Source organism: Ostrea edulis, chromosome 1 (assembly GCF_947568905.1).
Source record: "Ostrea edulis chromosome 1, xbOstEdul1.1, whole genome shotgun sequence".
Lineage (NCBI taxonomy): Eukaryota > Metazoa > Mollusca > Bivalvia > Ostreida > Ostreidae > Ostrea > Ostrea edulis.
The window spans coordinates 2,788,167-2,802,666 of NC_079164.1; the positions used below are offsets into that span (position 1 = coordinate 2,788,167).

The 14,500-nt window shown below is 34.2% G+C and overlaps 2 protein-coding genes across 3 annotated transcripts; both read right to left on the bottom strand.

Moving 5' to 3' along the window:
- Nucleotides 1-1,028: 1,028 nt before the first annotated feature.
- LOC125664475 (uncharacterized) lies at nucleotides 1,029-6,337 on the bottom strand. 2 transcript variants are annotated; one of them, XM_056150884.1, is made up of 9 exons: nucleotides 6,153-6,337; nucleotides 5,676-5,943; nucleotides 5,029-5,318; nucleotides 4,732-4,821; nucleotides 4,384-4,445; nucleotides 3,422-3,556; nucleotides 2,976-3,215; nucleotides 2,024-2,055; nucleotides 1,029-1,795 (listed from the first exon to the last, which is right to left on the bottom strand). In XM_056150884.1, the coding sequence occupies exons 7-9, from the start codon at nucleotides 3,056-3,058 to the stop codon at nucleotides 1,158-1,160; spliced, it is 753 nt and encodes a 250-aa protein (XP_056006859.1). In that variant the 5' UTR covers nucleotides 3,059-3,215; nucleotides 3,422-3,556; nucleotides 4,384-4,445; nucleotides 4,732-4,821; nucleotides 5,029-5,318; nucleotides 5,676-5,943; nucleotides 6,153-6,337; the 3' UTR covers nucleotides 1,029-1,157. The 2 variants fall into 2 exon arrangements, with proteins under 2 accessions (XP_056006859.1, XP_056006862.1); XM_056150887.1 differs by lacking the exons at nucleotides 5,029-5,318; nucleotides 5,676-5,943; nucleotides 6,153-6,337 and having other exon boundaries at nucleotides 4,732-4,877.
- Nucleotides 6,338-8,163: 1,826 nt separating this feature from the next.
- Nucleotides 8,164-11,305, bottom strand: LOC130050679 (endothelial cell-specific molecule 1-like). Its single transcript, XM_056150894.1, has 4 exons — nucleotides 11,197-11,305; nucleotides 10,851-10,912; nucleotides 10,451-10,585; nucleotides 8,164-10,293 (listed from the first exon to the last, which is right to left on the bottom strand). The coding sequence occupies exons 1-4, from the start codon at nucleotides 11,283-11,285 to the stop codon at nucleotides 10,151-10,153; spliced, it is 429 nt and encodes a 142-aa protein (XP_056006869.1). The 5' UTR covers nucleotides 11,286-11,305; the 3' UTR covers nucleotides 8,164-10,150.
- Between the last annotated feature and the right edge of the window lie 3,195 nt (nucleotides 11,306-14,500).

The following is a 14,500-nucleotide window of genomic DNA, read 5'->3' on the forward strand; positions in this document are numbered from 1 at the left end:
CGACCCAGGGGTCATAATGTAAAACTTATACGGTACCAATTTTGATGCACCAGATGCGCATTTCGACAAATAATGTCTCTTCAGTGATGCTCAACCAAAATGTTTGAAATCCGAAATAACTATGAAGTTTTAGAGCTAAATATAGCCAAAAACAACGTGCCAAAAAAGTGAAGCCAAATTCGTCCAAGGATAAGAGCTATGCATATAACGCAGTAAATTCACAATAAAACACACCACATCTACATGTACTACTTATATGAATCTTTTGTTGAAAATTCATATCAATGGCGAACTATCAAGACAACTTTGTGACAAACGAGGTGGCTTTAGTTTCTTCCTCTTCGAATTTCGAGATATGTGTAGCAATTGATTCGATACCCGAGAGTATGTTCAGTATGTTCTGTGTATAAACAATTTTCAAATTTCAAATGAAAGCAAACTGCTGGCAAATATGTCACTTGGGGCTTAACAGTATTGTTTAAAGTCAGCATCTTACACACCCTATGGTCGTTCAATTATCCCATTTACAAATACAAGTTATCACTAGGTCAACGTGATTTATACCATCGGGTACATTGTTCCTTACATAGTAATTATGACTACGGATAACTCCGTTTACCTGATCAAGACATAGGCCCCACAGTCAAGAGGAGATGCTTATTTACATCTGGTATGTCAGGGGGATCACGTTCCCCTTCTTTGATTTTTTTAATCCTTGTAGAATTTTTAGAGTGATTACTATTCGTTATCTTCACTGATTTCAATGCAGCATTGTTCTTTATCACCATGGAAGGTCATAGAAATGTATATAGCAAACTTGACGCAATCCAAATACCCAGACATTTCACGCATCTTCGTTCTTTGGCTTGGAAACAAAGCGTCCGGATAAATAATGCTCAATTGTATTTATCATTGACAGTAATTACCACATAGGTGTTTCAAGTAGTACTAGCAAACCGTGTCTTGTTTACGTGTTTAAACAATTCCATATTTTTATGCTTTGCACAATTTTCAAAGTTCTGTTAGAATACATTTTGGAATATCTTTATTATTATACATGGGTTGAAAAACATAAACAAACAAAAAATGGATGCTCTCTTGCAAGCTTAATTGTTTCCTCCACAGAATCAGTCAGGTGGAAACATTGATTTTATATTTCAGCATTCATCATTTATATCACACATGTTGACCAGACTGTATGGACTCTCCTCTTCGTTGATTGTTGTTCCAGAGCATCCTGTTGTCATTGAATATTCTTCATTTGCAGCACCCTTGTTCAACTCTACAAGTCCATCTTCAGAGGTACAGCCAGTAAGACTGCCAGTGGATTTCTTGTTTTGTCTGCGCCAGGTAAAATCGGCTCCAGATATTCTGTTCAAGATTTTGAATCTTCCCTTTCTCTTTTTCCCTGCGACAACAATAGTACCAGATGATTTCAATGATGCGTACTCTTCCTGTGAACTACATGCTCCTTCATGTCTCGGCCATCCACTCATGTTTGAATCGGAACTCTGTCTTTTCTTTAACTGAAGGATGCTGTACTGACCCTCATCCTCAACCTCATTTTTACTGTAAATGTTTTCCGACATTCGGATTTTTCTATCACTGATGTTGGTTCCGTTTCCACAACACGGAGAAGGACGTGAGTCTACCCATGAGTTGGTGCAGTTATATTGGAATGAGTTGCGAATTTCGTCGTAAACGTCGGCATCATCATTGGAAGCACACATCTCGCCTATGGGCTGTCCGTCAGGTTCCACTTCAATGTTATTTCCAGCAATAGCAGTTCCACCTCCTAGATACGATATCAATGATTTTTAATTACTTCCGAAAGTCATTCTAATATAAAATTTCTCAATTAATGTTTCAATTAAAGTGCATTAAGATTAGATTCCATGGAATAAAATCTCTCATACTTACTTACATATTTGTCTATACTGATAATGTTTTATTACAGGAGGATGACGCAATCATTATTGTAATTGATAATAAGAATATTCTGCAAAATATTTGAATGGATTACCTAAATAAGGATATTGTGAAGTAGATTTGCACCTGAAATGTAAAACATAGGTGTTTTATCAACCGGATTTGAAAAACAAACTCAACAAAACAACATACACAGTATTTTACGGCATACCTACACTTCTTGTGTGTCCAGGAGTCCGTGTTTGCTCAACTCTCTATTTTGTATTGAACTGTTCGTTGTCTTCACCTTTCATTCAGTGCCATACTTTACCACCCCAAACAACTTTAAAATATGCAGTGTGAACATCTATTCCACTAACTCTCAGGGTCGATAAATAATTTTCTACTCAAATAGAAAGTAATAAATCGACATGCATTGTATTTGTAGCAATTAACTACATTAGATTCATTAGTAAAGCATATACAAAGCAAATATATTTTTATTTCAGATGTTGTCTTACCCTACACAATATTTTAAACGAAAGGGTGACGATAACGAACAGGGATCAACCTCATAACTCTAATAAGGAATTCAAAATAGAGTTGGGCAAACACGGACCCCTGAATATACCAGAGGTGGTATCAGGTAACAAAGAGGAGTAAGAACCCCACCCCCCTGTCAATCGGCACATATAAACATAATTCATAGTAACTTGTCAACATTGACAATGAACAGTTCCAAATATTACGTATGGAAATCAACTGGCAAAACATTAGTTTAATGCGTTGTGTTAGCCTGTATGAATACGATACCACATTATAATTATTGCAAGAGCCGCAGAGGTGGAAATTCGAAATTAATTTTGGGTGCGAAATAAACCAGTCGAAGAAATATGTTCATTTCTCAACTGCAAATACATTAACATTTAGATTTTCGTTTTTGCTGCATGATTTGGCAACATACAATTTGTATTAAAATTCTACTTTACAAGCATATGGATATAAAACCATGCTAGGTAATAAGTTCCTCATCAACGGAGTTTCCTAGTTCTACAACTACAACATACCAGCTCAGCTTCCTCGTGCAAATGACAAGACCAGCAATGAGAGTTGTGCCTAAGAATCCAACGAGAGCAAGGCCGACCAACATCCAAATCTGATTTTCATGATGATCCCTGAAAACGGGATTCCTCCTTGTATGTGCTAATATTAATCTCGTAGATTCTGAATGTATCGCTGAGCTTTCTTGAAATGGTGAGGAGTTGTGCCTTGGGTTGGCTTATGGGAACTCGTGTTGCCACTGACATCTAGATTAAACAAAAGGAAATATACACACCAACAAACATGTTTTGTAAATTCATTATCTGGAAAGGAAAATATTTCAATATCTTTGCATATCTTAGGAAAGTATTTTTTCAGTTGAAACATAGTGGAACATATCGAAATAAATAACATCACAAAGAATTAAAGTGGCAGGTTTCATGTTTTAGTTTGAATAACAAACTTTCATTACTTGAATGATCTGGGCATCCCGTAACTGGATCGCATGTGAATACTTCACAACTGCAGCTGCTCCGGCAAAGATAGCCATAATATCCGCTCATACATTTTGCTTTACAATTCACTCCAAAATTGCCCAATGGACACTCTAAATCGGGATATATATATAATTACTTTTCGGAATGATCCGTAAAAATATAGGTAACAAAATGAAAATGATATACGATCTAGTTTGCCGTATTTCATACCGATTGTTAGACTGTTCTTGGTATACTGATTTTGACTAAGGATAACTCCACTTACATGATCAAGATATATGGCTCATGACAGGAGATGCTTACTCCTCCTAGGCACCTGATCCCACTTCTGGTGTGTCCAGGGGTCCGTGTTTGACCATCTATATTGTATTGCTTATAGGAATTATGAAATTGATCACTCTTCGTTATCTTCACCTTTCATGGATCACTGTTCGTTATCACGTTTAGTAAATCTCTAGCGCTTTCATTTCCATGTTACGTAACATAGCAATGTTACGTCACAAACAACGGAACGTTAAAATCAAACAAATCCAGACATTATTAGATATTGACTCAATCTCCCCGACAAGTCTTCGTCTGCTATATGTATATACATGCAGTTATATATCTTCAATAGAAGAAGTAAGTGCGAAGCAGATATGGATGTCTTTGGCGTATTTGATTCAGAATTCACCGAGATACATTGCATCGACATATGAATTAATAGGTAAATATTCGTCGATTTATCTAGATATCGAATTGAAGGCCACAGCAAGAGATTTTTACTTCTGATCATATGGAAGTTTTAGAATAAATTTTGTTTTGTATGTCTTAAAATCAAATACGCTTACAGAATGTTTATGAATGCTTTTATTCCCAAAATTGTTCAATACAAATAGAAGAATTACATAACATTTATTCGTGTACTTGTAATAGGGAGAAAAAACAAATAACTCACCTACACAGCGGTGGACACTTTCGTTGAAATGGGTATTGTAAGCACACGTCTTAAGCGATTCGCTGAAAATTGTATATTTCTATAGAAGTACAATGCATTAAAAATATACATATATAACACAACACTTGATAAGTCAATGTAGAATATTCCTGAAATTCCAAACTACTTGAAGATAGATGTAGAATTTATTAAAAAAAAAAAAAATACCGATAAACGACCAAATGTGAAAATGTAGATCAAGAAATCCCCCAAAAAACTTTCTTCTGAAATCATCAATTCTAAAACGTTTGGAAACGTCTCGATAGCTCGAAGAATTCAGAGGATGTCTAGATATACGTATATACGTACCTATCATTATAACCAATATTCGAGGACACTCCATTAACCCCTGATAATGCTGCGGTAAACATCAGCTGAATTACAAGACTTCCATCCATCCTGACATTTAATTTATGAAATAAAACAAGTAAATTGCTACAATTGATATTATAGGGAAATGCATTTGAGTATGCTCCGGAATTGGGAATTTGGAATGATTACGGGCGCATTGTTTCGTGATTGGTTACAACAGTGTGAATCATCACGTGCACATTTATGCATGCTTTGAAATATTGATGTACTACAGGAGAATGGTGGGATGCTTACCATACTCCTCTTAGGCACCTGATCCCGTCTCTGGTGTGTCCAAGGGTCCGTGTTTGTCTGATCCCACCTCTAGTGTGTCCAATGGTCCGTGTTTGGCCAACTTCCTATTTTGTTTTGCTTATAGGAGTTATCAGTAATGAGATTGATCACTGTTCGTAATATTCAACTTTCTTAACCGTTTATTCTTTAGGGGATTTGTTCAATTGATCACTGTTAGTTAACTTCCCCTTTCACACTGCACAGAGTACATGCAAGTGTTAAAATTGTTACATATCATCGGTTACCGCAGCCTGTAACAGAAAAAGCTTTGATCAATACATTGAACATTCGATATCATAAATATTAAACAATTACTGAGGAATCCTAGTCAAAAGCAAATCATTCAAGCTGTCCTCGTAGATTTTAAAACTTGGCGTCCAATTGGATTGTAAATTAGCCTATTTTGAAAAACTCAAATGATGGTTCCAATAAAGGTATACAGTACCGTATAATTTCTAGTAAACTCTCCACCTTTAAAATTTTTGAACTGAATCAAATAATTCACTGCTGTCATTTAACCATGTTTATTTGATATCATTATATTTTTACATAATATGCAATAAACCTTCAAATAAAATCGACAACAATACAAGAGAGATAACTCTTACGCTGACGTTTTGTTGACTTTGAATTCAACATCAGATGTCTTTGCCCAACTTTTAATTTTGTATTCCTTAGGTCTCAAACTACCAGGAAATGGAGGAAAATTCGCCTTCAGAAGTCCAGGTTTTAATTTTCAGATTCTATTACCATGGCAACCAATTGTCAAAAAAATGTATATGGTTCTTGAAAGTACACGTGAAAGATTGTAAAGGTCCATCATGACATCTGATGCTAGCCTGGAATGGGTCGGGATACACTCAGGCACCTGTCATCCTGGAAGTAAAAAAGCAACAAAATGAGGAAAATATCCCAATTTTCAACCCCTCCTAATTCAACAAAAAAAAATGTTCCCAGTTTAATGACAGATATCAACTTTCAGCAAAATTCCTAACCTTTCCAACAAGGCCAAATTTGCAATAGGGTCCTTGATTTCTTTTCGAGATATTTTACATCAAAGATGCAGCATGCTCTTTTCAACTTACCGTTTAAAGTGAAAATAGAATTACCCGCCTAGAAGTCAAACTCTCATACATCTCACAGTCACAGTTTCGAATCACACAAAAAGGCACTGGATCAATGTATAATGGTCACCTCCCTATATTAATAAGATATTAATAACAATAAAATTATTTAAATTCTATAAAATACTCTTTTAACATATTAACATTTTAACCCTGGTCACTTTAGCTTCATATTGGCAATTTGCCAGGTATATTGAGACTTTATAGGAGTTATAAGATTGATCATTGGTTATTATCTTCGTCTGTTCATGGATGATGTGAAATGTATGTCTTTCAAAGTCTGAACTCACTATTGTGTGTTCTCGAGATTTAATTGAATGACACATACATAAAAGACTCCACAATCGTCCATATCTGTTTCACTTTAAATATTGTATTGATCATGGATGTTAAAGGTCTATAACTTCCATATCTGCTTTATTTTAGATATTTCATTGAAGGTATAGATGTAGTAATAAACAATGTCTCGTTCAATGTTAAAACGTTACAGCGACCAAAAGTTTGTTAAATAGGTATATGGAATAATCCGTAGTCAAGATCAGTAAAATGATTTTTTTTTCTATATTATCTATTTTATTTTCTCTTATTTCTCGGTATGTAAATATTTTTATAGAGGTCCTCAGTGGAAACTATTCATTTCATACTATTTGTGTAATTCTGTTTAATTGAAACAATTTATTATCATTGTTATTACTTTGATTACAATATATATTTTTGTATGATCTTTCGATGATGGGAAAGTCAAATAACATATCGTCATTCTGGGACAATGACAAAACAGAATATAATCATATAAAGACATATTGATTTCAATACATAGCCCTAAATGAACCAGGGTTGTAAATATTGTCAAGTGCCAAACACAGTCTATCTCTACTCTGTAATTATATATACAAATTAATAGCATTAAAACCTATGACTTTTCAACACTATACACGACCATTCCTCACGATAAATTAAAGACTAGACATTTTGACATCATAGACAGTTGCTTCTTCAACAAAAACGGAAAACGGAAATATTCATATCTAGTGATCAGTCATTCCAAAACTTACTGTGTTAAACACCACTCTGATTCCACGCATAAGTACTCTGGAGTTGAAATAAAAAATATGCTAGAGTTCCTCATTGACAATATCTTCGTGGTCTTTGGTGATCAGGTCTTCCAACAGTCTTCCAACAGTCTGTTGAAATTCCCATGGGCACGAATTGTGCTCCTTTGTTAGCTGACCTGTTTTTATATTCATATGAAGCAGAATTTATTCAAAAACTTCTACGTGAAAAGAAAAAATCTCCCGCTGTGACATTCAGTTCGACTTTTAGATATATCGATGACGTTTTGTCTATTACCAATGATAACTTTCATTCATATGTCCATTTGATATATCCCTGTGAGCTCGAAATAAAGGACACCACAGAGTCGTCCACTTCTGCTTCATACTTAGATATTTTATTGAAAGTAGACATTAACGGCAAACTGACAATTCAACTGTATGACAAACGGGATGATTTTAGCTTCTCCATCGTCAACTTCCCATATTTATGTAGCAATATTCCATTATCACCTGCATATGGTGTTTATATATCTCAACTGATTCGATATGCAAGAGCTTGTTCTGGGTATAGTCAGTTTTTAAATCGAGGTAAGCTACTGACAAACAAGTTGATGGTACAGGGATTTCAACAGTCTCGATGGAAGTCAGCATTTCGCAAATTCTATGGTCGTTATAACGATCTAGTTCGTCAATACAACCTCGCATTGGGTCAAATGCTGTCTGACATGTTTCATAGCGATTGTTAAGGCGTTCTTGGCAAACTCATTTGACTGCGGATAACTCCGTTTATCTGATCAGGATATGGGGTTCACGGCGGGTGTAACCGTTCAACAGGGGATGCTTACTCCTCCTAGGCACCTGATCCCACCTCTGGTGTGTCCAGGGGTCCGTGTTTGTCCAACTATCTATTTTGTATTGCTTGTAGGAGTTATGAGATTGATCACTGTTCGTTATCTTCACCTTGCATCAAGGATTATAAGGATGTTTTTATGAACACAAAAGATAGTATATTACAATGGCTACACTATCGAGTAAATCATAGAATTTTAACTATAAACACTTTTTTTAAATGATTGGGAAATCAGACAGCGATTTATGTACTTTTTGTTTAGAGGAGAGATAATCATTGGAACACATTATTATTTCACACGAGTCGCTATCATCGCAAAATGACTCATGGCCGTCAAATCGCGAGAAAATGAACTTGTGAGTGCTCTGTGGATCAAGTGTTTTTAGCGATATAAAACTAAAAGAGAGAAATATTTTATGCGAGTGATGTTTCTCACCAAATTACACGATAATAAATTCCCCGCGTATATTTAGGAATTCACAGTATAGTTGAACATTTCTAAAGTCCTAATACGAGTACCAATATCAATATGTTATACCTCTGCAATAACACATATTGCACGGAATCATATAAGGATGCACAGTTATAAGTAGTGTTAAGTTGTAACATGATGAGGTCGGTACAAAAGTACAAGGTGATGAGATGGAGGACATCAACCGAATAAGCAATCGAAAACACTTCCTTAGTTTAGTGTTGTTACTGATGAGATAGATCACAGTTCACTATCTTCACCTTTCATCCCAGTGTTGTACACAATCAAATATGTTCCATTGTTAAATTCTTCATTAATCCAAATCAATATTACTTCAAAGTTCGACTTAGGTTTGGGTTTTTTCCCTAATAAATCTATAAGATGATAGTTATTTTAAGAAAATATACAGACACATTATAGAAACTCAAAATAGTTTCTACATGGTATACACGATTATAATGACACGAAATGTTAAATAGTGAAATAGGTTTTGGTAAGTTTTGAATAAATAAAATAAGTTTGCCCTTAGATTGTCGGCACTGGACATACGCTACCATTATCAACACATTCGCAATAATGAGTATCAAATTTAGAAATTATAAAGGTCCGCTCATTTTGTCTTTGATCAACTATTCGACCTGGCGTATTATAATTACATTCATAATTTTTTTTATCTAATTTTCAATTTGGAGAAAGATCATTTATGTTACATAAGGAACATTTACTTTGGAGCCCCAAGTGAATTCCTCATAATCAAGTTTTCGTTATGCACTGTATATGCTAGCAATGAATATAACATACCTATTGTACGCAATTATTAAAAAAATTGCTTTGAATACATTTGAATTAAAGATATCGTTCACGGAATTCATGTCCGCAGCAATTTGAAAACACAATAAAAATGTACTTCCTCTATGCAACACCATTTAACTGTGATTTCCCGCGCTTATGCGAGGTTTCAACTAGTCATGTTTATATTTAACAAATAAGCTGTATTATCAACATGATAACTGTCACTGGTACTACTCGAACACCTTCCTTCACACACATAACTTGCGTACCATTCTGAAGTAACAAAGGTTTAACGTTTTTGTGGTCTGTATGCAATTAAAGCTACCTATATACATGTGTGTAAATAAATACTATCAAACATTGAACATTTGCATTAAATCTGTATTTACTACCTTAGAAGTGTTGTGTAAATGTATAATTATATACAAAACACGGTGAATGGTGTCTGTTTGATTCTTAACAACTTTAGTTTCAAGTATTCATACATCATACATCATTATTGATAATTCCCAACTTTTACCTTCATTTTTCCAATTCCATAGCTGACATCATCTCGTCGACTTTGCTCTATGCGTAGTAAGTGCTTTTTAGATGAGGATTTCATTCAAACACCAAACTTTACCGACTTATTTGATTAAAGATAGCAAAATCATGGAAAATTAATTTATTCTAAACGTGAAATTAAGGCAGTTCCGATATATAATAACATGATCCTAAAAATAGAGATCTTATGTCAATATCTTAACATGGAGTGATCAAGGCGAAGTTATTATCATGACGCAACAGTTCATTATGACATCTTACCCATACCGAATTTTATTGTTGCATTGAATGTATTGCGCAGTGGAGACGCAGTAGCCATAACTGTACTGCGTAGGGGAGACGTATGATTGTCTTGTGCTGGGCTCTTGGAACTTTTGTTACCACCGAAATCTAGAGTAAAAAAGCCACAATTGTGCTTTTTAAACAAGGATGTGAAGACAAAATTCATGCTGAAATATAGTGGAAAAAAATCGACACCCAGACATTGAAAAGAAATAAATAACAGATGATTTTAATGCTTTAGTTCTGAATAACTAACTTTCATTACTTGAATGATCTTGGCACCCCGTAACTGGATCGCATGCGGATACTTCACAACTGCAGCTGCTCCGGCAAAGATAGCCATAATAACCTCTAATACATTCTTCTTTACAATTCACTCCAAAACTGCCCAATGGACACTCTAAATCGGGATATATGAATAAATCCTAGCATTACTAATTCTTCGTCGATTTATCTAGATATCGAATTGAAGGCCACAGCAAGGAATTGTTTCTTCTAATCATTTAGAAGTTTATGAATAAATTTTGATCTATGTCTTAAAATCAAATACTTTAACAGACTGTTTACTAATGCTTTTATTCCGAAAATTGTTCAGTACGAATAGGAGAATTACAGAATTTATTCGTGTACTTGTAATAGGGAGGGAAAAAAAACAAATAACTTACCTACACAGCGGTGGACACTTTCGTTGAAATGGGTATTGAAACCACACGTCTTAAGCGATTCGCTGAAAATTGTATATTTCTATATCAGTACAATGATTTAAAATTATACATATATAACACAACACTTGATAAGTCAATGTAGAATGTTCCTGAAATTCCAAACTACTTGAAGATAGATGTAGAATTTACTAAAAAAAAAAAATACGAATAAACGACCAAATGTGAATATGTAGATCAAGAAATCCCCCAAAAAACTTTCTTCTGAAATCATCAATTCTAAAACGCTTGGAAACGTCTCGATAGCTCGAAAAATTCAGAGGATGTCTAGATATACGTATATACGTACCTATCATTATAACCAATATTCGAGGATACTCCATTAACCCCTGATAATGCTGCGGTAAACATCAGCTGAATTACAAGACGTCCATCCATCCTGACATTTAATTTATGAAATAAAACATGTAAATTGCTACAATTGATATTATAGGGAAATGCATTTGAGTATGCTCCGGAATTGGGAATTTGGAATAATTCTGGGCGCATTGTTTCGTAATTGGTTACAGCAGAGTGAATCATCACATGTACATGTACGCATGCTTTGAAATATTGATGTACTACAGGAGAATGGTGGGATGTTTACCATACTCCTCTTAGGCACCTGATCCCGTCTCTGGTGTGTCCAAGGGTCCGTGTTTGTCTGATCCCACCTCTAGTGTGTCCAATGGTCCGTGTTTGGCCAACTTCCTATTTTGTTTTGCTTATAGGAGTTATCAGTAATGAGATTGATCACTGTTCGTAATATTCAACTTTCTTAACCGTTTATTCTTTAGGGGATTTGTTCAATTGATCACTGTTAGTTAACTTCCCCTTTCACACCGCACAGAGTACATGCAAGTGTTAAAATTGTTGCATATCATCGATTACCGCAGTCTGTAACAGAAAAAGCTTTGATTAATGCATTGAACGTTCGATATCATAAATATTAAACAATTAATGAAGAATCCTAATCAAAAGCAAATCATTCGTGCGAAGCTGTCCTCGTAGATTTTAAAACTTCGCGTTCAACTGGATTGTAAATTAGTCTATTTTGAAAAACTCAAATGATGGTTCCAATAAAGGTATACAGTACCGTATAATTTCTAGTAAACTCTCCACTTTTACAAATTTGAACCTGAATCAAATAATTCACTGCTGTCATTTAATCATGTTTATTTGATATCATTATGTTTTTACGTAATATAAAATAAACATTCAAATGCAATCGACAACAATACAAGAGAGATAACTCTTACGCTGACGTTTTGTTGACTTTGAATTCAACATCAGATGTCTTTCCCCAGCTTTTAATTTTGTATTCCTTTGGTCTCAAACTACCAGGATATGGAAGAAAATTCACCTTCATAAGCCCAGGTTTTAATTTTCAGATTTTATTACCATGGCAACCAATTGTCAAAAAAAATGTATATGGTTCTTGAAAGTACACATGTGAAAGATTTTAAAGGTCCATCATGACATCTCATGCTAGCCTGGAAATGGGTCGGGATACACTCAGGCACCTGCCATCCTGGAAGTAAAAAAGCAACAAAAATGAGGAAAATATACCCATTTTCAACCACCCCCCCCCCCCCTAATTCCAAAAAAAAAATGTTCCCAGTATAATGACAGATATCAACTTTCAGCAAAATTCCTAACCTTTCCAACAAGGCCAAATTTGCATTAGGGTCCTTGATTCCTTTTCGAGATACTTTACATCAAAGATGCAGCATGCTTTTTTAAACATACCGTTTAAAGTGAAAGTAGAATTACCCGCCTAGAAGTAAAACTCTCATACATCTCACAGTCACAGTTTCGAATCACACAAAAAGGCACTGGATCAATGTAGAATGGTCACCTCCCTATATTAATACAGATATTAATAACAATGAAATTATTTATATTCTATAAAATACTCTTTTAACATATTAACATTTTAACCCTGGTCACTTTAGCTTCGTATTGGCAATTCGCCAGGTATATTGAGACTTTATAGGAGTTATAAGATTGATCATTGGTCCTTATCTTCGTCTGTTCATAGATGATGTGAAATGTATGTCTTTCAAAGTCCGAACTCACTATTGTGTGTTCTCGAGATTTAATTGAATGACACATACATAAAAGACTCCACAATCGTCCATATCTTCTTCACTTTGAATATTTTATTGATCATGGGTGTTAAAGGTATATAACTTCCATATCTGCTTTATTTTAGATATTTCATTGAAGGTATAGATGTAGTAATAAACAATGTCCCGTTCCATGATAAAATGTTACAGTGACCAAAAGTTTGTTAAACAGGTATATGGAATAATCCGTAGTCAAGATCAGTAAAATGTTTGTTTCTTTCTATATTATCTATTTTATTTTCTCTTATTTCTCGGTATGTAAATATTTTTATAGAGGTCCTCAGTGTAAACTACTCATTTCATACTATTTGTGTAATTCTGTTTAAATGAAACAATTTATTATCATTATTATTACTTTGATTACAATATATATTTTTGTATGATCTTTCGATGATGGGAAAGTCAAATAATATATGGTCGTTCTGGGACAATGACAAAACAGAATATAATCATATAAAGACATATTGATTTCAATACATAGCCCTAAATAAACCAGGGTTGTAAATATTGTCAAGTGCCAAACACAGTCTATCTCTACTCTGTAATTATATATACAACACATTCAGGAAACTGTTAGAGTATTTGTAAATTTAAACACTTTAATTTCAATGAGATCACAATGATTCTTTAAATACTATCAACAGTTTGCTGTTGTCAATGACGTACACCACTTATGGGCACTTCATACGTTTCATAATAAAAAGGGTTATCCTCTTCCTCATGCCGAAAATGTAAAACAGTTCTTTTGTTAAGGTATTCTGTGTATATTGAATGTAAAGCAGTTATTTTGTTAAGGTATTCTGTGTATATTGAATGTAAAGCAGTTATTTTGTTAAGGTATTCTGTGTATATCGAATGTAAAACAGTTCTTTAGTTAAGGTATTCTGTGTATATCGAATGTAAAAGAGTTCTTTTGTTAAGGTATTCTGTGTATATCAAATGTAAAAGAGTTCTTTTCTTCAGGTATTCTGTGTATATCGAATGCAAATCGTACAACCATGAAGATAAATGTTTGTTGAATAATTGTGGAGGTAAAGCAGTTCTTTCGTTAAGGTACTCAGTGTATTTCGAATGCATTAAGGTATTCAACCTTGAAGATAAATGTTTCTTAAATAATTATGGAGGTAAAACAGTTAAGGTATTCAGTGAATTTCGAATGCATATCGAACAACCTTGAAGATAAATGTTTGTTAAATAATTAAGGATGTACAACAGACCAAACACACCGATTATAATGTTTACCGAACGAGAACTGAATGCATAAAAGGGGTCTTTTTTCTGTGTACTACTATTTTCCTTACTTGCACAAAATCCATGGAAATTTTAACATCATTTTGAAAATCTAGATCAGCTAGATCACAAAGACCGTGATTATATAATTTTTGAAAAAATGCCGCTTTTTATTCCTACTACTGGCGTCAATTGACCTTGAACTTAGTTTGTAGGTGTCATATCAGTCCCGGTTCTGAAGTTGTATAAATGTTC

What these genes read in the sequence shown, in the direction of transcription:
- LOC125664475 (XM_056150884.1), bottom strand. Translation starts at nt 3,058, where the DNA reads ATGTTGGTCGGCCTTGCTCTCGTTGGATTCTTAGGCACAACTCTCATT. An exon ending in TGCACGAGGAAGCTGAGCTG is followed by an intron (nt 2,056 to 2,975) that starts GTATGTTGTAGT and finishes TTTACATTTCAG; the next exon opens with GTGCAAATCTACTTCACAAT. An exon ending in TTCACAATATCCTTATTTAG is followed by an intron (nt 1,796 to 2,023) that starts GTAATCCATTCA and finishes TATCGTATCTAG; the next exon opens with GAGGTGGAACTGCTATTGCT.
- LOC130050679 (XM_056150894.1), bottom strand. Translation starts at nt 11,285, where the DNA reads ATGGATGGACGTCTTGTAATTCAGCTGATGTTTACCGCAGCATTATCA. An exon ending in AAGTGTCCACCGCTGTGTAG is followed by an intron (nt 10,586 to 10,850) that starts GTAAGTTATTTG and finishes ATCCCGATTTAG; the next exon opens with AGTGTCCATTGGGCAGTTTT. An exon ending in GGGGTGCCAAGATCATTCAA is followed by an intron (nt 10,294 to 10,450) that starts GTAATGAAAGTT and finishes TTTTTACTCTAG; the next exon opens with ATTTCGGTGGTAACAAAAGT.